Source organism: Halichoeres trimaculatus, unplaced genomic scaffold (genome assembly GCF_033239565.1).
Source record: "Halichoeres trimaculatus isolate MK-OKI-2021-1 unplaced genomic scaffold, fHalTri1.1 fHalTri1_scaffold_15, whole genome shotgun sequence".
In the NCBI taxonomy this organism is placed as follows: domain Eukaryota; kingdom Metazoa; phylum Chordata; class Actinopteri; order Labriformes; family Labridae; genus Halichoeres; species Halichoeres trimaculatus.
Genome location: NW_027437193.1, coordinates 1122425 through 1142353, shown reverse-complemented (window position 1 = coordinate 1142353; position 19929 = coordinate 1122425). Strand labels below are relative to the sequence as shown.

Here is a 19929-nt window from a genome sequence, read left to right as displayed (position 1 = left end):
ACAGTAACAGCTGTGTCTCACTGAACCCTGGAATAACCCAAAGGTTTGAGGTTCATAGAGGCCCCAACTCTCCAAAACATCTTATTTAGAAACTCAACTTTTAACTCTTTATCTAAAACATGCTCCTGAAATATGACGTGTGACAATCTTCAACTAAGAGTTTAAAATGCAGACGTTTCAGGGGTCATGGGGTCATGAGGAGGTCTGAGCTGCAGAGTGACTAAAGGCTGCTTCTCCTGCCTGGTTCTGGTTCTGGCTCTGAGGACGCCCAGTGGACCGGGCCTGATCTTCTCAGGGCTCATACAGGTGAAGTCAGTCTAAGCTGATCCACAGAGACCTGCAGGCCTCTGACTGACAGGAAGTCAGAGTCAGGATCTGAGCCCAGACTAACGCTCAGGGACAGACAGGACTCAGTGAGGACGCGCCGACAGCTCAGACCGACTGTTGGAGAAATCTAATCTGCAGAACCAAGGTCAGTGACATCATCACTCTGACTCCAGACAGGCCCATCACACAGACAGAACATGGGACCCGTTTGACCCTGGACGTCCAGATCTGAGTCCTCCACGACGCCAAGATATCTGCCCCACCCCGAGCGAGAGGGTGAGTGTGTGTGTGTGTTTGTTTTTGATCAGAGAAACATTTTGTGTACTGATTTATTTATCGTTCTGATTTTTTGGAAAAAAACACACACACACACACACACACACACACAGTCATGCATCGCCTGCGCTCTGATTGGCTGCTCCAGCAGCTCGAAAGATAAACTCATTAAAACAAACTGATATTAAAAATAAACTTTATCAAACACAGTGACAACAATCAGTGATGACACGTACTATGACATCATCAGCACCAGGTCTCTCTCTCTCTCTCACACACACACACACACACACACACACACACACACACACACACACACACACACACACACACACACACAAACACATACAGCAGCTAATGTTGAAAACTTGGTGATGAAGAACAAGTGAAGGGGCCGCGGATGTGGAAAGATCTGATTTCCTGTTTATTTCTGTGATGTCACAGCTGCTCACCTGCAGCACAGGTAAAGTCAGAGTCAGTATAAACATGATGATGTCATCATACACTTCCTGTTTTCCTCAGGTTTGTTTTGTTCACAGGTGTGTTAGAGTTGTGTTATCAAACTGGTTCCCATTCGGACGGCTCATCTGCCTGAGCGAGCGCTGTGATTGGCTGCTCGTCAGACCTCAGGCGTTTTCCTTGTTTACACAGGAAGTAGTCATCATCGCGCTTTCTTCATCTTAGAAACCTTCTCCCTTCTCTTCTTCACGTGTTTGGGAGTTTTGGATTTCCTTTTTTCTCTCTGTGCTTCTTTCACCACCTTCTTCCTCTCCTGGGAACACACAACACAACTTTATCGACAACAAGAAAACAACAACACAACTTTATCCACAACAAGACAACAACAACACAACTTTATCCACAACAAGAAAACAACAACACAACTTTATCCACAACAAGACAACAACAACACAACTTTATCGACAACAAGAAAACAACAACACAACTTTATCCACAACAAGAAAACAACAACACAACTTTATCCACAACAAGACAACAACAACACAACTTTATCCACAACAAGACAACAACAACACAACTTTATCCACAACAAGAAAACAACAACACAACTTTATCCACAACAAGACAACAACAACACAACTTTATCCACAACAAGAAAACAACAACACAACTTTATCCACAACAAGACAACAACAACACAACTTTATCCACAACAAGAAAACAACAACACAACTTTATCCACAACAAGAAAACAACAACACAACTTTATCCACAACAAGACAACAACAACACAACTTTATCCACAACAAGACGATGACAGCACAACTTTATCCACAACAAGACGATGACAGCACAACTTTATCGACAACAAGACAACAACAAAACAACTTTATCGACAACAAGACAACAACAACACAACTTTATCAACAACAAGACGATCACCAAACAACTTTATCGACAACAAGACAACAACAACACAACTTTATCCACAACAAGACGATGACAGCACAACTTTATCGACAACAAGAAAACAACAACACAACTTTATCCACAACAAGACGATGACAGCACAACTTTATCGACAACAAGACAACAACAAAACAACTTCATCGACAACGAGAACACGCAACAAAACAGCTTTATTGACAACAAGTGATGTCATTGCTGATGTTTGTGTGTTATTTACCTTTTTGTCTGTTGGAGCTGCCTCACTCTGACCCCCGTCTTCCTGCTCCCCCTCCTCATCCTCCTCCTGGTCTTCTCCCTCCCCTTCCTCCTCTTCCTCCTCTTCCTCTGAGGATGATGGCTGGTCCTCCTCCAGCAGAGCAGGAACCTAAGTGATTTAAAGGAGATGATGATGATGATGATGATGATGATGATGATGATGAAACACATGAAGAAGAAAAGGAAATCAGATAAGGCTGTGCTGTTTGAAGCATGATCTATCTGTGTAATCCGTTCAGACTGAAGAACCATCCTACAGGGAACCATCCTACAGGGAACCATCCTACAGGGAACCATCCTACAGGGAACCATTAAACAGGGAACCATTAAACAGGGAACCATCCTACAGCGCCCCCTACGTTCTTCAGTTGTTTGGGACTTCCAGCTGTTGTTGGTTGTTGTGTGTTCCTACCCTTTGAACTCCAGAGAGATCTTTCTTCAGCCCACTCAGCGTCTGATACAGAACCTAAAGGGTTAAAAACAAAGATCATCATCATCATCTTCATCATCATCATCATCTTCATCATCCTCACCCTTCAGCCTCACAGACCCAGGGTCAGAGGTCATAAATGTTCGTTCAACAGGAATGGGAGGGGCTTCAAACGTGTCATACTCACGTTGTCGTTGTGTCCGCTGATAGCTGACTCCTCCTCCTTCACCTTCATCAGGTCCACGTCTCGCTCGTAGTGACTCACCTCCGTCAGGGTGCGGGGGATGTAGGCCTTTTTGAACACCTGAGGGAGGGGGCGGAGTTACAGGTGACCTTAACAAAGGTGAGCTCATGGATTGGTTCCTTCAGGACTAACCTCCTCATCCACGCGGTCCTGATCAGATCTCTGCTCCGAGGTCCGCTCAGCTGCAATCACCATCGCCTGGACGACCAATCACAGCGCAGCAGTGTGAGTGTGTGTGAGTGTGTGTGAGTGTGTGTGAGTGTGTTCACAGGTGAAGTGTGTGATGAGTTGGGGATCTCACCTTCTCCAGGTATTGGTCGATGTTGTCGCAGGTGATGGACGGGTCAGTGATGAAGTCAAACAGCTCTCTGACCGTCATCACCGCCACGCCGTGCTTCACAAAGAACTCTGGGAAACAAAGGTGCAGAGCGTTAACAGTCAGAGCGACAAGAGGAACAGGAAGAAGATAAACTGGGTAGTCCTCTGTGTGTGTGTGTGTGTGTGTGTGTGTGTGTGTGTGTGTGTGTGTGTGTGTGTGTGTGTGTGTGTGTGTGTTGTCTGGTCACCGTTGACGTTGCTGCAGTCCTTCCTGAGGAACTCCAGAGCGTGAGGATGATCGTGTTCCACCGACTGTGACACATCGATGATGTAAGCGTCTCCGTTGTGATACCTGCGAACAGGAGCAGGTGTTTACGTCTGTCCAGACTTTTATTTTGAAAATCTACGTATAACTGGCGTGTGGTGTCAGGGGGCGTGGTCTCTCACAGCATGTTGAACTCGCTGAGGTCAGCGTGGACCAGCCGAGCTTCCTGGAACATCTTCCTCATGTTCTGGAGAACCTGCAGGTAGAGCTCCCGGGCCTTGGACTCTGACAGCGTGGCGTTCTTCAGCAGAGGAGCAGGCCTGACCAATCACAGCCAGAGACACGGGTCAGACGGATCCACACCTCACACCAGCACCGACAGAAACACAGTCAACACAGTCACTGATGGTTCTCACATGTTCTCCTTTCCAATGAAGCTCATCAGCAGAACGTGGCTCCTCAGGAGGAGAGGTTCTGGACTCGGGATTCCCGCCTGCTGCAGCCTGGGACACAAACACAGGAGCTTTCAGTGTTCAGAGGGAAAGAGATTTTTCAGAATGAGTCCATTAAAAATAAAGTTCTACTTGGTTCTTAATCATTAGACCCAACTAAATGCTTTTAGGTTTCTCTCAAGTTCTACAGAGTTCTTTGGGTTCTCCCTTTGGTCTGGGTCTGTGGACTCTGTGCCTCAGAGAGCCGGTTCTGACCTGATGAGGTTTCTCATTTCCTTCTCAGCCCAGGTCTTCACCATCTTCCTGGGGTTCCCTTTGCAGTACCCGTGACGGAACCTGAAGAGAACCGAAGGAGAACTCAGTGAATTCTCCACAAACACCTCCACAGGTGTTCAGAGCAGAGAGCTAACGTGTTAGCTCAGCTAGGCTAACTAGCATCTGGCACTGACCTGAACTCTCCGCTCACGTATTTATCCCGGTCTTTGAAGAGCAGGATCGAGGTTTTATAAATCTTTATCGCTCGACTCTCACCGGCCGACGTGCTGCTGTGATACACGTTTGCCTGCAACACCAAAACAACAACAACGTCAGCATTAACAACAACAAAATACAACAAACACAACAGCTGACAGTGAACAAACAACAGCTGACAGTAAACGAAGGCGTCAGGCGTTGCTGACCTCTTTCCCAGTGCTGATGCAGCCGTTGATCTCGCTGATGATTCCTCGGCTCAGCATCTTAAACAGAATCATTCGCGTGCGAGGATCCAAAACCTGCAGAAGAAGAAACAGGGTCAGCAGACTGACCTAAACCCCCCCGTGTCTCGCTTCGTCTACTTCCTGTCAGGGTCTTTCTAAATAAAAGTTTCTTAATGCTCACCTGTTCCACTGTTGCTCGATCCTTTTTGTCCTTTACTCTGTACCTGCAGAGAGCAGCCAATCAGAGCGTTACAAACACGTCACATGACCAGCTGATAATAACTGAGAGCTGAGTTCAGACGTACGTGTCAGATTCTTTTTGTTTTTGCATCAACGTCACTTTATTGATCACTGAGTCAGCAAAATTCAGCTTATCTGAAACACACACACACACACACACACACACACACAGGAATGGTTGTTATTGGTTGTGATTGAAACATGCAGCGATCAGTCTGTGTCAGTAAGCAGCATGTAGCATGAGAGGAGGAGCATCTTGTTGGTTCTATAAAAATGATCAGAGTGAGACATCCTCACTATGATAAGATCTGTGATCCAAACAGCAAATCATCATTTAGGTGTGTGTGTGTGTGTGTGTGTGTGTGTGTGTGTGTGTGTGTGTGTGTGTGTGTGTGTGTGTGTGTGTGTGTGTGTGTGTTTTACCCAGGTTGATCTTGTGCTCGTACTTCCTCAGGGCTTTGTCAGAAGGTGTGGATGGCAGCGTCTTATTGGACAGATTCTGTCTGTTGGCCTGACCAATGAGAGCACAGGTGGATCAGTGCACGCTCACAGAAAAGGGGTGGAGTTTGCTGCAGCTGACCAATCACAAACATGGAGGAACCCTGCAGAGCAGACAGGTATTCTTCAGGTGTCTGAGTTCACACTGACCTGCCCGCTCATCCTCAGGTATCGTTTAGTCAGATCTCCTCCCGACGAACGCCACACCCACTCTTCATCGTCATCATCATCATCATCATCTTCCACGTCCTCCTCCTCCTCCTCAGGCTTGAATGAGGGCTGCGTGGTGACATCACTCTGACTCCGCACAGTCGACGGCTGTGATTGGTCGCTGCAGAACGACAGGAAAGATCCAGGAATGAGAGACGTCCAACATGGCCGCCATCGTTTTTAATGTTATGTTGTTGTTGTGTAATAACAAAACGTCATCTGACAGGTGATCTGTTAGTAATCAGGTTATTAACCAGCGGTCTTACCTGTCCTCCACTGCGTCATCAAACTGTCCAGGTACACAGTCTACCATCGACATGACGTCACAAACCAACAGAGACCACAACAGGAGGACAAGAACCAGGACCAGAGGACCTGAAACAAGACCTGAAAGAGGAGAAAAAGAAAACATTTTTGACATTAGTGAATTTATTTTTTTTTTGTTTTCAAGGAGAAAAATAAAATCTACCAGAGTTGCTGCTCAGATAGGAGCTGACATGTTGAAGTCTTGTTGTTTTGATTTCTTCTCCTTGTTGTTTGTTTACATTTGTGTGAGTTATTCTTTTTAAGGTTTGTTTTCATTTATCTTCATTTATAATTCCTCCTGGTCCAGATTTATTCCATGTGGTCTGGTTTCCTCTGTGGGATTTTGAATCATTTTTGTATGTTTTAAATTAATCAATAGAGTAGAAGAAAGAAACAGTACCTGAGGACCAGATCCAGGACCAGAAGACGCGAACCAGTATCAGAGGACCAGAACCAGAGGACAAGAAGAAATGAACAAAGACCGAGCTGTGATCCGGATCAGGCAGATCTCGCTGAAGAAAACAGCATGCTTTCTGCACTTCCGGGTTTCCACTCCACGTGACTACAGCAAGCCTGAGGGTCAGTGAGCGGACTACTGCTCCGTGCTGCCCCCTGTGGGAAACAGTGTGATAACGAGACAGGAAATGATTCAATCAGTGTTTAACTCAGTGTTTTATTTTGTGTTTTTCTTTTTAAAGAAAAGAGCAGCACGAACCTTTATTCTGAAAGGACCCTGGACCGTGTCTGCCGTTTCTTCCTGTGTTCATGCGCGTATGATGCACTGGAAAGTGCTTTAAGTTGAAAAGACCTTACCGGAAGTGTGTGTCAGTCTGGCTGTTGTATGTGTGAGAGAGAAAGAAAAGAAGCTGTTGTTAACTTGGACTGAAGTTCTTCTTCATAAAGTTCCGGACGTGGTTCTGAGGATGAGTGCGGACCTGGATCGGACCCCCCGGTCCCTGCTGGTCTCTGAAAGATCCAGTTTTCAGGACGAGAGGAACCGGGTCAGCTCTCAGGTGGAGCAGCATCACCTGAACTACAAGGTAACTCAGTTAGCATACAGACGGCTAACATGCTAACACTCAGTAAAGGCAGAGCTGCACGTGGTAGGCACGGAATTTCAAAATAAAAGCCCGGATCCTTCAAACTACAGATTTCCGCTTTAGCTCCAGAGTTTAGGGAAGTTTTACCTAATTCATGTCTCTGTTATTGTTTTTATTGCTGCTGCTTCTGTGTTACATGTTCACTCCCTGACTGCTCGGGTCGTCTCTGTTCCTGACGTGTTCCTCTGACGTATTCACTGGTTTTATGACCTCACGGGGGAAAGAAACACGAGTGAAGGAACAAAGTCGTCCTGTCAGGAGATTAGAGACTTTATTAAAGACCGTTCAGTAAATCACGACTGGTTTTTACACCTGAGGACAGGTAGCTCTATAAAATGACAGTATCAGAAACAACATCTTGGTTCACCTGTACAGGTATCTGTGCTGCTACCTGAGTGTGGCTCCGCCCCCCCTCACCTGGACTCTGTCTTGAAGTCGTTCAGCAGTTTCTACCTGATCAGGAACCTGCCCGTCTACGAACTCCTGGACAACGACTTTTTACAGTCTGCAGTGTATCAAGGTAACACCTGTGCTCACCTGTACACACCTGTACACACCTGTACACAGCTGAATTCCCTGTAAATACTTGATACATCTATGAACTAACTGTGTGTGTGTGTGTGTGTGTGTGTGTGTGTGTGTGTGTAGGGAGTGTGTATGGATTATCTTATAGGACGCGGATAGATGAGGATAACTGTGTAGCACTGACGCCAAAAGGTAAAAATTGATGATGTCAAAAGTGGTAATAAACCAGGTGTCAGGTAAAGGTGATTCACAGGAAGTCAGAGAGTAATCTAAGTGTGTGTGTGTGTGTGTGTGTGTGTGTGTGTGTGTGTGTGTGTGTGTGTGTGTGTGTGTGTGTGTGCAGGTCGTCTGACTCTCTCTCTGGATAAAGACTCCTTTGAGATGCTGGGCGTTGAAGGAAAAGCGTCCAGATTCAACCATCGAGCAAAAAGCAGATTCAGTAGGCATGACATCACAGTGACATCACAGTGACATCACAGTGACATCGAAGGGGTCATCTCGACAAATTAATTGAATGCACTGGTCTGTGTTACAGTCGTGTCGGTTGATTTGACGGACAGCTGCATGGCGCCTGGTGGGCGGGGCTACCAGAGACTCCTCACAGGTCTGAGATCACGGCTTCAGCTGAAGACAGACTTCCTGCTGTCGCATCATCCAGGTGAGTGAAGACCCTATCACAGTGGATGACATCATCATGTTACCTTAGCAGAGCCCCAGAGGCCAATAATGACATAAACAGAATAAGCTCAGAGTTAGCATGTACAGAGTTAGCTTCCACAGAGTTAGCTTCCACAGAGTTAGCATGTACAGAGTTAGCGTAACCTGCTGCATGTTGCCCCTGCCATCTGTCTCCAGGGGGCGGAGCCTCTCTTCAGGCTCTCCTGTCTCGTTACGACTGGTCGGAGCACACACCTGAGACCACTCATCACACTCTGACCCACCTGTCCTGTCCCGCCCTGCTGACCTCTGACCTGCTGTCATGTGACCCTCACAGCGTCCTGGAGTGGCTCGGGGCTGTGGATGCCCAGGTTAGCAGGTGAGAGGACGGATCTGGATGTGACCCTCCTGTTAGCTCTGTCATGTGACTTTTCTTCTCTTCTTCTGTGTTTTTCAGGGAGAACTCGTCCAGCAGCTTCCTGTCCTCCCTCGTCTGTCCTGAGCCGATGACGACGGTCGGCCGAGCTCTGAGCGTCTCTGTCTGCGGACTGCTGCTCCCTCAGGACATCCACCGCCTCATCCAGCAAATCAGGTCCGCTGACCCCTCAGGGACTCTCTGAACTTTCCGTTTGTTTGCAGAAGATAAGAAACCTGCATGGCGAGGAACTCACAGATGGGAAATAACAGTGAATTAAGGGTTAGCTTAACGTTAGCTCCACCTGTCCTCCCTTGTCCTGCAGGTGTTACCTGGAGCAGCCTCACCTGGAGTCCTGGGCATCATTGACAGTTCATGGTTTTGTTGACAGTCCGGTTTCATGGGGTACCAACGAGCACGGGGTCCTGAGAGGAGGAGACACGTTCTACAGTCTGCTGATGTTCCACGACCACACCTACTACCTGCACCTGGCGACAGGGTCACATGACACCTGTCCGCCGTGACCACACCTGGTGGAGGATTAGGTCTCATTTCTGATCAGTGATGATTCTTCTCTTTGGTTATTTGAAGTTTAACAGGTGAGCACCTGTAGAACTGTTTTGGTTTAGTCCAGGTGAAGTGTTTTTACCTGGACCGTGACCTCTCAGGCTGAGCCTGTGACCCTGTGCCGGGCCAGGAGCCTCAGGTTGAGAACTGTTATAAAGACATGCGCCGATGTTCACTGGCCGTACGTGAGTGTCTGAGTTTGTTTTATTTCCTGGTTACTGAACAGGAAGTAAAAAAATTAAGAGAATAAAGTTTCTGTTAAAAGTGTTTTTGTTTTTGTTTCTGCAGACTCTTATTTTGAAAAGAAGCTAAGAACAGGAAGACACACACAAGCAAACAAACACTGACACACACAACTTTAAATCCTCAATCAGTTTATTTTATGCTTATCACTGAAACACTCGTGACCCTGAACCCTGTCAGACCTGGACCCTGGTCAGACCTGGACCCTGGTCAGACCTGGACCCTGGTCAGACGTGGACCCTGGTCAAACCTGGACCCTGGTCTGTTGTGCAGTCAGCGCACCTGGTACCTGCTCACATGGCTTCAGTCTCAGTGATTACCCATAAGTCCTTTCTGTCAAAGTGCTGCATGATCTTGGTTTCATTTAGTCCCCCCAGCAGGCTGCAGGGATTCTGTCCTGATGGTGGCGCTACAGGAGACACACTTTGCTTAAAAGTACAAGTCCATCCCATGAGTTCACTTCCTGTTCATCCTCCATGTTTAATTTAATCAGAGAGGATTCTGGGAGGTAAAGGAATAGTCCATCATTTTACAAAGCTGTGTGTCAGTCACACTCACTCATATTCAGTCTCTGTGTGACGCGCTGAGTCCACGTCCCCGTCCTCGTCCACGTCCTCCTCATCATCAGGTTTAAAATAATTACAGGAGCAAAGAGCCTCAGTCTCATGTTTCCAACAGTAGGGGGCAGCAGTGTGGAGCCCACACACTGCCTCCTCTGCTGGCATCTGGATTCAAACGTTAGAGGAACAAACATCCACATTCCCTTCGGCCTGTCCTGGTCCTGGTGCAGGTCCAGGTTCTAGAAGAGCTCGGTTCTCCTCTGGAGGTACTGCAGGATGGAATCTGTCCCCTGTGACGAGCCCCACACTCTCTTCAGAGCTTCACACTCCCGCTCGTTGGCTTGCTCCAGAGCACTGCGGCTGGTGTTCCTCATCAGGGCTTTGGACTCACGCAGAACCTGCAGGAGGACGGGACCGAGCAGAACCTGAGAGACGGTTCAGAGCTAAAAGCTAAAGGCTAACAGCTAAAGGCTAACAGCTCTGAGCGTAGCAACATCACTGACATTCAGCTCACACCAGCTCACGTGTGTGTGTGTGTGTGTGTGTGTGTGTGTGTGTGTGTGTGTGTGTGTGTGTGTGTGTGTGTGTGTGTGTGTGTGTGTGTGTGAAACTGACCAGCAGGTCTACAGTCACCAGCTCTTTGATTCGCAGCATCACTTCCTGTGTGAAGGTTCCTGGCCAGAGAACCTGCGATACCAAGCCTTTGGAACAGGCCTCCTGAGCCGTCAACTTCCTGTTACTCAGCAGCAGCTCGTTAGCCTGTTAGCAAAGACACGAAGAGAGGTTAGCAAAGACACAACCAGAGGTTAGCAAAGAGACGAAGAGAGGTTTCAGGCTGAGGGGGGACGAGTGGAGGGAGAATGACAGCTACGAGGAAACAGAGCAGAGAGGAGAATGAATCTGTCAGGGTAACGCTGTGGGGCTGCGTTGGGGTAATGGCGGCAGACTGACCGAGGCGGGGCCCATGATGCGTGGGAAGGTGAAGGACGAGCAGGCGTCAGGTGTTTGGCCGTAGGATGTGTATGGCGTCTGGAACCAGGCCTTTTCATTGGCCCAAACCACGTCGCACAGCGGCAGGATAGCAGCTCCGAGGCCGAGCGCCGGCCCGTTCACCGCTGCCACTATCGGCTTCCTGAACTGGATGAAGGTGTTGACAAAGGTCCTGTGGAGGGAGGGGTCAGAGGTTAAGGAAACAGACTCTATGTTCATCTTCATCACACCTGTCCGCAGAACCTCACCTGATGGTTTCAGCCATCTTGATGCTCTCCTTCTTCCTGTCGTCAGTCAGTCGTCTGATGAAATATAGGAAGTCCAGGCCACAGCAGAAGACGCTGCCCACAGCGCCCAGTAACACCAGCTTACTGTCATCTGATGCTGCCGTCGCCATGGCGCTCTGGATCTCCTTCATCACCTACCATGAGGGAAAGGTCAGCATGACTGTCAGGTGAGTTTCAACAGGTGAGTTTCAACAGGTGAGTTTCAACAGGTGAGTTTCAACAGGTGAGTTTCAACAGGTGCTCTCTGAGTTCCTCACAGACCACCAGACCTGGAGTGTGTGTGTGTGTGTGTGTGTGTGTGTGTGTGTGTGTGTGTGTGTGTGTGTGTGTGTGTGTGTGAGGGTGTGTGTGTGTGTGTGGGGTCAGTAAAGCTTGAGTCTACATACTGAGGTGTGGTCTTCCTGTAGAGGTGCAGTCTACCTGTGTGTCTCACCTCAGGGTTGAGCGTGTTGTTCTCGGAGCTCTTGGTCGAAAGTAAGATGTGTGTGAAGCCATCTTGTTTTTTGACCACGATGTCACGGTATCGGTACGCGCTCTCTGTCTGGCGAACACTGAATCTTAGCCGTTTGTCGAACGCTGATCGCTCCTCCAGGCGACGTTTTCCTGTGACGCTGGTTGCCCCGGTAACAGAACTCGGCACACCTGTCATCCCATTGGCAGCATGAGCCTCCATGAGCCGAGAGCCGCCTGGAGAGACACAACACAAAAACCATCAAGGTCTGATCTATGAGGTCAGGTCTGATCTGTGAGGTCAGGTCTGATCTGTGAGGTCAGGTCTGATCTATGAGGTCTGGTCTGATCTGACTGGCTTCCATGACGATCAGAAATAACAAACAAGAAGGACAGGACTGACGGCGGCTGACAGATTATTAAGGTCTTCATGGTGTACGAATCACGACCTCACCTGTCCCTCCCAGAGAACGCATGGCTGCAGGTGTGATGGGGACCTGTGGAGGGGGTGGGGGGTTCAGGCCGCGGGGCCTGGTCCCCATGCGAGCCCTTTCCTCTCCAGGGCCCAGCTGGACCCCTGCAGGTTTCTCCAGCAGAGCTACCTCAGGCGGGACCAGGTGAGCGTCCTGAGCGCCCTCCTCCAGGCTGTGAGCCGCCTCGCTCGGGGACTCCTCTGAGTCCGGACGGCTGTTCATTGGGCTCTTGGGGACCAGAATCTTGATGCCGGTTTTTGACAGGTCCAGGCCTCGGCGTGCAGAGCTAACTGGAGATGCTGACATCAATCCAGTGCCCAGACTACTGGCCTGCAGGGGATGCTGGGATGTGGTGGGGGCGGGGCTAATAAGTCCAGCAGAGCGCTGGAGAGCTGGGCTCGGAGCAGGTTTCATCTCGCAGCCTAAACCCCTGCTGTCGCTGCTGATGTCACTGCTGGTGTCACTGCGAGCGGGTAGGGGGGGCCTGTAGGGCAGCCTGTGTGCAGGGCCACAAAGCATGCTGGGTGAGCTACGGGTGGAGCGCAGTAAGGTGGCGTCTCTCTGGCGCTCGGCGTGCTGGCGGTTAAAGTCGTGGACGTAGACCATGCAGGTGGAGAGGTGACTTTCAGGCTCCCAGGTGTCCCCCTCTGACCCATACCCTCTCCACCTGACCAGGTACTCCACCCGCCCCTTTTTATTCCTCCTCCGATCCACGATCCTCTCCACCTGCAGCAAGAAACACAGTTACACACTCCTTTACAAAGGTTCACACACACACACACACACACACACACACACACACACACACACACACACACACACACACCCACACACACACACAGAGCAGAAGCCTGACTCTCTACAGCACATGAGGTGTGAGTTGAGTGGATTTATGAGTTCATTATAATCATGTCAGAATGATTGATAAAGTAGTCACTATTGTGGTTCTGGTGTTTTTAAAGCAGTTTTCTTGAGTTTGACTTCTTACAGGAAGTTTTATTTTGAAAGAAATCGCACACTTCAACACTTCAAAATAAGGCAGCATATAAATATGAGCACGATCAAAGTTTTACTGAATCTAATTTAAAGTTTATTCCGTTTAATAAGTAAGCTGAAGTCACACACTGAGCTAACACTGAGCTAGCACTGAGCTAACACTGAGCTAACGGAGAGGGGGCTAACTCTGGAAGCTAACTGGACTTTATACTGAGTTAACAGGCCCTCACTGTCCATAACTAGGTTAGTCGACCAGGTGCAGACGAAGCCGTCCCCGCTCACAGTCAGCTGATCTGAACCTGCTCAGGTAGAAAAGTTTATGAAGTTCACTCCGAACTTTGCTGTTAGCTTTCGTTAGCATGTTAGCGTTAGGTCGCGTCACCTCATAGAGCTCCTCCGTAGCCATGGAGACAGAGCGCGTGCACGGGCGGCTTCAGAGGCGTCTTCGAAGCAGCACGAGCGGCAGAGAGCTCTGGGTCCGGGTCCGAGTCCGGGTCCGGGTCCCACCACGGACACTGCGTACACTGACGACTTTATCACTGTTAGCCAGCGACTAGCTGTTAGCACACCGATACGCCCCAACATCCGGTTTGACCGGCCAAAATAAAAGTCTACTTGTACGTTGCTGGGACTTTTAGTTTGAAAGAGAACTTCCTGTCTTTTTTTTTAGTATTTATTTATTTAATTTGATTTATTTTTATTTATTTATATATTTATTTATTTATTTATTTGTTTTTTGTTTTTTATTTTACCAGGGATGCTTTAACAAATATCTATGAAGTCGATCGACTGCTCCATAACTGCACACCTGAGGTCTCTTGTTTGACACCTGGCTGCTGCCATACTTGTCTCCAGGAACCAGAAGTGACCATACTTGAAGGAAATACTGGAGCCAGAGAGCGTTTACCGTTCATGTTGACCCCTTTGTTTTCCACAGAGAGACTGTAGATGATGGCTGACCTCACCTAGCAACAGGTGACCAATCAGGTAATTAAAACAACCTGTCTCTAAATCTGCATCATCCCTGTGAGGGAAACAATAATAATCCTGGCTCTAATGCACTAGCTGTTAAATTCAATGTTAAAGTATGGATGGCACAATAAGGCTGCTAATTGATGCTAGCAAATGTAGCCACACACTGATACTTGACCTAAAGTCAAAAAATAAAAAATGTGTCGGTCTGTTCACCCCTAATCCTCCCTTTAACCTTAAATCTACTGTCATCAGGTGAGTTCTCCAAAACTCAGCCGTACAGCTGTCATGAAGAAAGAAATGAGCCATCGAGACAAACTGTGTGATCCAGGCTGTAAACATGTTTATTTCTGCTTCAAAGAATGGACTAGTGGACACTCAGGGAACTGCAGCTTCTAGGAATTTAACTCTGGGATGATTTTGAACACCACAGGGAGGCTCAGGAGCTGGAGACCGCCTCCTAAAGAGTTACCAGAGCTATTTAAACGCAAACTTTTGGAAACTGCCTTTTTTTCTGAAACATTGCTGGCACAGTTGCTGTGTGTTGAGGGGGATGAAGTTGCAGCAACATGTTGACAGCCATCAGTGATTGATCTGTTTGAATCATCATCATCATCATCCTCTTCAGTCAGACTTTTTGTCAGTCTGTTTTTTGCGTCGCTGCACAGATGAAGCTAACAGCACGCCATCCTGGTCGTTATCATCATCATCATCGTAAACGGCGGGTCGTTTCCTCAGGCACAGGTAGCAGAAGAGAGCTGTGAGGCTGACCAGGAAGCCAGCCAGGAGGCAGGCGAGAAGCGGGGCCTCGCGAACCTTCGGCTGGATGAGCTGAAGAGAGACGTGAGGTCATTCAGTCAGGGAACAGGAAACAGGAAGTAGGAAGCAGGACTGAGGTCAGACTTTACCTGCAGCGTGGTTTTGGCGTCAAAAATCAAGCGTCTGATTCGCTGAGTGATGTCATTACCTCCTTGAGCCTGACAGGAAGCAAGTCACGACATTAGGGTCCAGATTTTCAAAATAAAACTCCGTCCATCAAACGAGGCCTGACTCACCTGGATGCTGCCATTCAAAACCCCGTCCAGGAAGTCCAGCAGGTGAAGCTCTGTTTCCGTGACAACCGGTGGGAGGAAGTAGCCATCATTGGACAGATTCACCACAATAAAGGAGGGAACGATGACATCACTGAGGACCAGACACAGTAACAGCACTCATCAACCAAGTCGACCACGAGGGGTAACCAGCAGGATCTACCCACTTCCTGTGTCGTCTTTGTTTCTAATCCTTTCGTTTTTTGTCCCTTTCCTACAGTTCCTGATCTCTGGTCACTCCTTTAAAAGTCTTTTCACGTCAATAAAGAAAAAATGAAGATTGAACCCAAACTTACTCCATCACAAGTCCCTTTATGTAGTCACTGTCCTCCATGAAACCAAAATAAAACGACCTGAAACACATGAAAAACACATGGTGAGACACACACACACACACACACACACACACACACTCACACACACACAGGTGGATGGACAGTCTCACCTGCTGTAGGTCTCTCTGTGCTCTGTCGCCACCTTCTCTACCAGGTGTTTAACCCTGATCAGGAAACAGGAAATGCATCACAGATGATGTCATAGTGTATCGTCCTGGTTACTGAAACGTGTTTGACCCACGTACCTCTGACTCTTCTCACACAGTCCTCGCTTCACCAGCGCCACCAGCACCAGTTTACCTGAAAGACAGGTGCTGAGTCACCACAAACCAGCCAATGAGGAGCGAGCTCAGCTGAAGTCATCAAATGATGCTGCACGACCCACCAGGTGAACCACTAAGACACACTCCCACACGCTATCACTCATTATCATTACCTGTCTCTCCCATTGCGTACAGCGTGTAGCTGTCGATCTTTAAGAAGTTCGGGAACCGTTCCCTGTTGATCCAGGACTTCAGGTCACCGTCCACTTCCTCTAAAAAATAAAAATAAGTAAAGAAGCAAAAGTTAGAGATTTTCGTTACCTGAACACCTGAACACCTGAACACCTGGCAGGAGATGGAAGGTTTCATTCTTTAACTGTGAATCTGAACCAACAGATTTTGACACAAAGACGTCTGCGCCACACAAACCCAAACAGTCCAGCTGCTGCTGTCGGTGTCATGGAAAAGATTTAACACGCTGCTCCTCACAGGACCCACAGTGTTTTAACACCATCAGCTGTTAGTTCAGACAAACTCTCAGCTGGACCTGAAGTTTCCTAAAGTTTATATTCATGGGAGTCTCACCATTATAAGTATGAAAGGTCCCGTCCTTCAAGAGCACAACAGCCGGCAAAGAGGGCAGCGAGACCACCTGGAACCAACACAAGACCCCCTCATTACGTATGAAACAGACGAGTCCAGAGGATCCTGTGTGAGCTGTGTATCGTCTCTGTTTTGTTCATCTTGTGTTTTTCGTGTATCTTGTGTTTTGTGTGTATCTTGCGTATATTGTGTATCTTTTGTGGGTTTTTGTATCTTTTGTGTATCTTGTTTCATTTTGTTGTATCTTGTGTATCTTGCGTATTTTGTGTATCTTTAATTTTTTGTGTATTATTTGTTTCTTGTTGTTCTTTGTTTTATTGTGTTGTATCTTGTGTATCTGTGTATTGTGTTTTGGGTGTATCTTGTGAATTTTGTTTGCTGTGTGTATCTTGTGTACTGTGTGTATCTTGTGCTCTCACCTTGGGGAGGACGTCTCTGGATGCAGAGAAGAAATACGTATAAACGATCAGCTCCTCAGCTGCTGACGTGAAGTTTCCCTGAAAACATGAAAATCAGTGATCATACATGTGTGTGTGTGTGTGTGTGTGTGTGTGTGTGTGTGTGTGTGTGTGTGTGTGTGTGTGTGTGTGTGTATTGGTACCTTTAAGGAGGATGTGGCTCCAACATAAATGACCATGATGTCATGGCGGCTCACGGCGTGTTGGAACAGCTTCAGGCTGCTCAGGGATCGAACCAGCGGCCTGAACAACGAACACACTGTGATCTCAGAATTTAAATCAGTCATTAATGTGTGTGTGTCTGAGTGTGAGTGTGTGAGTGTGTGCGTCTCTGTAAGATCCCCTCTCACCCTCCAACTCTGTGAGCGAAGTCCAGGATCCCGTCTTTGGTCCTCGGCCCCGAGTAATTATACATCACACCTTTCTTCCACCTGAACACACAGAGCAGACAAACTAACACACTCTGTGTGTGTGTGTGTGTGTGTGTGTGTGTGTGTGTGTGTGTGTGTGTGTGTGTGTGTGTGTGTGTGTGTGTGTGTAGACTCACATGAGGATAGCTGGATAACCTCTGACCCTGAACTCTCTGGCCAGAGCTGAAACAAAACAGGTGGGTTAGTCAGTTAGTTGGTTAGTTAGTTAGTTGGGGAATTGGTTAGTTAGTTAGTTAGTCAAGTAGTTAGTTTATTAATTAGTTGTTAAGGTAGTTAGCTAGATATTTGGTTAGTTGCTTGGTTAGTTGCTTAGTTAGTTGCTTAGTTAGTGAGTTAATAAGTTATTTAGTTTGTTGGTTAGTCAATTAGATAGTGAGTTGGTTGGTTAGTTATAAGTTAGTTGCTTAGTTAGTTGGTTAGTCATAAGTTGGTTGCTAAAATTGTGAGTTGGTTAGTGAGTAAGTTTGTTTATTAGTCATTAGTTAGTTTTATTAGTTAACAAGTTATTTGGTGAGTTGGTTAGTTATAAGTTAGTTGCTTGGTTAGTTGGTTGGTTAGTCATAAGTTAGTTGCTCAGTTAGTTTTTCAGTTAGTAAGATAGTTTAGCTGTTAGAGTGAGCCCCCTTCAGCATACGATGGAGTACATTTATCTCCATCATCATCATCATCATCTTCATCAGTTCATCCGTCAGCTTTAACCAAGCAATGACTACCCCCACAGATAGAGCACGCAGGGTTCACTGCAGCATCAAAAGTTTACTAAACTAATCCAAATCTCCAATTTAAATCTTGTTGAAACTGTTAACCGTTAGTGAAGTCATCCTCATGTGTGGAGGTGAAGTGTGGAGCCCTCAATTCACCCAGAGACGCCTCATGGGTCAACACACCCAGAATGCTGTGGTTTATTAGACAGAGAATATTCTCCAGCTCAGGATCTGATCCGTGTGAAAAACTCCACAGACTCACAAACCAAAGTAAGATTTATCAGCATGAAGTTTTTTTGGTTTTAAAAAACACGCTGCCAAAGCCGGTGCTCAAATACAGTGATAAAGAAAACAATTTAACACTCAGACACGTTTTATCAGTATTAGTTAGTCACATGGATTCATAGTTAGTTGGTTTTTTAATAAGTAATTAGAATGTCAGAGGAAGTTGTTGGTTTTATTGTGAAAGGATAACTGACCCGTGCTGGCCGTGGCGTCGGATTTTCCCACGTTGACGGGCGACCCAAGACTCTTCAGCTCGGAGCCCACCTGATGCCACACAGGATCCAGCTGTTTGCAGAACGAACACCAGGGGGCGTAAAACTGAGGGACAGGGGGACACTGTGAGTACACACACTTAAACACACATACTCACACACCTGTGTGTAAGGTAAACATGGCAGCTCTCTGTAACACTTGGTCTGAGGGACAGGTGAGGTCACACGGGACAGCTGATTGGCTGAACACCTGCACTGACTTCAGGTCTGAGGTCACATGATCTCTTGTCCTCAATCTACCTGCCAATCACACATTAGCCTCTCTACATACCCAGTGACATCATCAAAGGGGGCGGAGTCAAACAGCTGTGAGTCTGCCTCAACAAGTATCAACTGCTAAAGCTCTGCTCAGGCTAACTAATCGATCACTGATCACTGATCACACAGTCTGACTAATCAATCACTGATCACACAGAATGACTAATTGATAAGTGATCACACAGCCTGACTAATCAATCACTAATCACAAAGCCTGACCAATCAATCACTGATCAAGGATCACACAGTCTGACTAATCAATCACTGATCACACAGTCTGACTAATCAATCACTGATCACACAGCCTGACTAATCAATCACTGATCACACAGTCTGACTAATCAATCACTGATCACACAGCCTGACTAATCAATCACTGATCAAGGATCACACAGTCTGACTAATCAATCACTGATCACACAGCCTGACGAATCAATCACTGATCACTGATCACGCAGTCTGACTAATCAATCACTGATCACACAGAATGACTAATTGATCGCTGATCACACAGCCTGACTAATCGATCACTGATCACACAGCCTGACTAATCAATCACTGAGATATAATAAAATAAGACGTACTTTGATGAGCCAGATGTCATCTGCTGTTCTTGTCTCGATGAAGCTGTACACACACACACACACACACACACACACACACACACACACACACACACACACACACACACACACACACACACACACACACACACACACACACACAGAAAGAGGAAAGAAGTGAATAATCTGACGTTCCTGCTCCTCTCACAGGAGCAGTTAGGTTCAGGTTTTGGGGCTAACAGTGAACCCTGTTGTCAGCTGGTGGTTGTTTGGGGATGAACTCAGAGTGACCTTTGGAAGAATCAACGTCTGATCATCATCAGGTTTTTTTTTTGTTCAGAGAAAGAAAACTCACGAATCATCGAGCTCCTCCACAAACGCCGACACCGACACGGCCAGGAGCACTGCAACACAAACATCAACATCAACATAAACAAGGATACAAGCATCAACAATGAGCATCAACAGAGGCAAAAACATA

At 47.2% G+C, this 19929-nt stretch overlaps 4 protein-coding genes across 5 annotated transcripts; 1 reads left to right on the top strand and 3 right to left on the bottom strand.

Moving 5' to 3' along the window:
* Nucleotides 1–969: 969 nt before the first annotated feature.
* Nucleotides 970–6447, bottom strand: riok1 (RIO kinase 1 (yeast)). Its single transcript, XM_074688813.1, has 18 exons — nt 6351–6447; nt 5911–6031; nt 5585–5765; nt 5360–5447; nt 5002–5071; nt 4878–4920; nt 4679–4771; nt 4448–4560; nt 4254–4334; nt 3963–4049; nt 3729–3866; nt 3530–3633; nt 3265–3371; nt 3096–3161; nt 2907–3023; nt 2702–2755; nt 2252–2398; nt 970–1375 (listed from the first exon to the last, which is right to left on the bottom strand). Exons 2-18 carry the CDS (start codon nt 5961–5963, stop codon nt 1265–1267), a joined length of 1653 nt encoding a protein of 550 aa, XP_074544914.1. The 5' UTR covers nt 5964–6031; nt 6351–6447; the 3' UTR covers nt 970–1264.
* A 308-nt stretch (nt 6448–6755) lies between these two features.
* Nucleotides 6756–9432, top strand: rpp40 (ribonuclease P/MRP 40 subunit). The gene is made up of 8 exons (XM_074689020.1): nt 6756–6990; nt 7426–7570; nt 7699–7767; nt 7919–8014; nt 8111–8233; nt 8431–8611; nt 8690–8824; nt 8973–9432. Exons 1-8 carry the CDS (start codon nt 6874–6876, stop codon nt 9169–9171), a joined length of 1065 nt encoding a protein of 354 aa, XP_074545121.1. The 5' UTR covers nt 6756–6873; the 3' UTR covers nt 9172–9432.
* A 146-nt stretch (nt 9433–9578) lies between these two features.
* Nucleotides 9579–13800, bottom strand: cdyl (chromodomain protein, Y-like). Of its 2 annotated transcripts, XR_012599601.1 has the most exons (8): nt 13596–13800; nt 12199–12943; nt 11728–11981; nt 11256–11428; nt 10969–11179; nt 10633–10776; nt 9708–10415; nt 9579–9673 (listed from the first exon to the last, which is right to left on the bottom strand). XR_012599601.1 is itself a non-coding variant. In XM_074687740.1 (7 exons), exons 1-7 carry the CDS (start codon nt 13617–13619, stop codon nt 10257–10259), a joined length of 1710 nt encoding a protein of 569 aa, XP_074543841.1. In that variant the 5' UTR covers nt 13620–13800; the 3' UTR covers nt 9584–10256. The 2 variants fall into 2 exon arrangements, 1 of the variants encoding a protein (XP_074543841.1); XM_074687740.1 differs by having other exon boundaries at nt 9584–10415.
* A 723-nt stretch (nt 13801–14523) lies between these two features.
* On the bottom strand, nt 14524–19910 carry LOC141804202 (protein disulfide-isomerase tmx3a-like). Its single transcript, XM_074688528.1, has 15 exons — nt 19804–19910; nt 19470–19512; nt 18550–18673; nt 17483–17528; nt 17286–17366; nt 17079–17178; nt 16897–16974; nt 16460–16526; nt 16048–16146; nt 15857–15911; nt 15722–15775; nt 15573–15629; nt 15241–15370; nt 15094–15162; nt 14524–15016 (listed from the first exon to the last, which is right to left on the bottom strand). Exons 1-15 carry the CDS (start codon nt 19908–19910, stop codon nt 14810–14812), a joined length of 1317 nt encoding a protein of 438 aa, XP_074544629.1. The 3' UTR covers nt 14524–14809.
* Nucleotides 19911–19929: the final 19 nt, after the last annotated feature.

Coding starts and splice junctions, on each gene's coding strand:
- riok1 (XM_074688813.1), bottom strand. CDS start 5,963: ATGTCGATGGTAGACTGTGTACCTGGACAGTTTGATGACGCAGTGGAG. Junction 4,561..4,678: donor GCATCAGCACTGGGAAAGAG/GTCAGCAACGCC, acceptor TTGGTGTTGCAG/GCAAACGTGTATCACAGCAG. Junction 1,376..2,251: donor CAGCTCCAACAGACAAAAAG/GTAAATAACACA, acceptor GTGTGTTCCCAG/GAGAGGAAGAAGGTGGTGAA.
- rpp40 (XM_074689020.1), top strand. CDS start 6,874: ATGAGTGCGGACCTGGATCGGACCCCCCGGTCCCTGCTGGTCTCTGAA. Junction 7,571..7,698: donor ACAGTCTGCAGTGTATCAAG/GTAACACCTGTG, acceptor GTGTGTGTGTAG/GGAGTGTGTATGGATTATCT. Junction 8,612..8,689: donor GTGGATGCCCAGGTTAGCAG/GTGAGAGGACGG, acceptor TGTGTTTTTCAG/GGAGAACTCGTCCAGCAGCT.
- cdyl (XM_074687740.1), bottom strand. CDS start 13,619: ATGGCTACGGAGGAGCTCTATGAG. Junction 12,944..13,595: donor CTACGGAGGAGCTCTATGAG/GTGACGCGACCT, acceptor TTCTTGCTGCAG/GTGGAGAGGATCGTGGATCG. Junction 10,416..10,632: donor TGGTGACTGTAGACCTGCTG/GTCAGTTTCACA, acceptor GTCCTCCTGCAG/GTTCTGCGTGAGTCCAAAGC.
- LOC141804202 (XM_074688528.1), bottom strand. CDS start 19,910: ATGCTCATTGTTGATGCTTGTATCCTTGTTTATGTTGATGTTGATGTT. Junction 18,674..19,469: donor ATGACATCTGGCTCATCAAA/GTACGTCTTATT, acceptor CCTGTCCCTCAG/TTTTACGCCCCCTGGTGTTC. Junction 16,147..16,459: donor GACCTTTCATACTTATAATG/GTGAGACTCCCA, acceptor TTTATTTTTTAG/AGGAAGTGGACGGTGACCTG.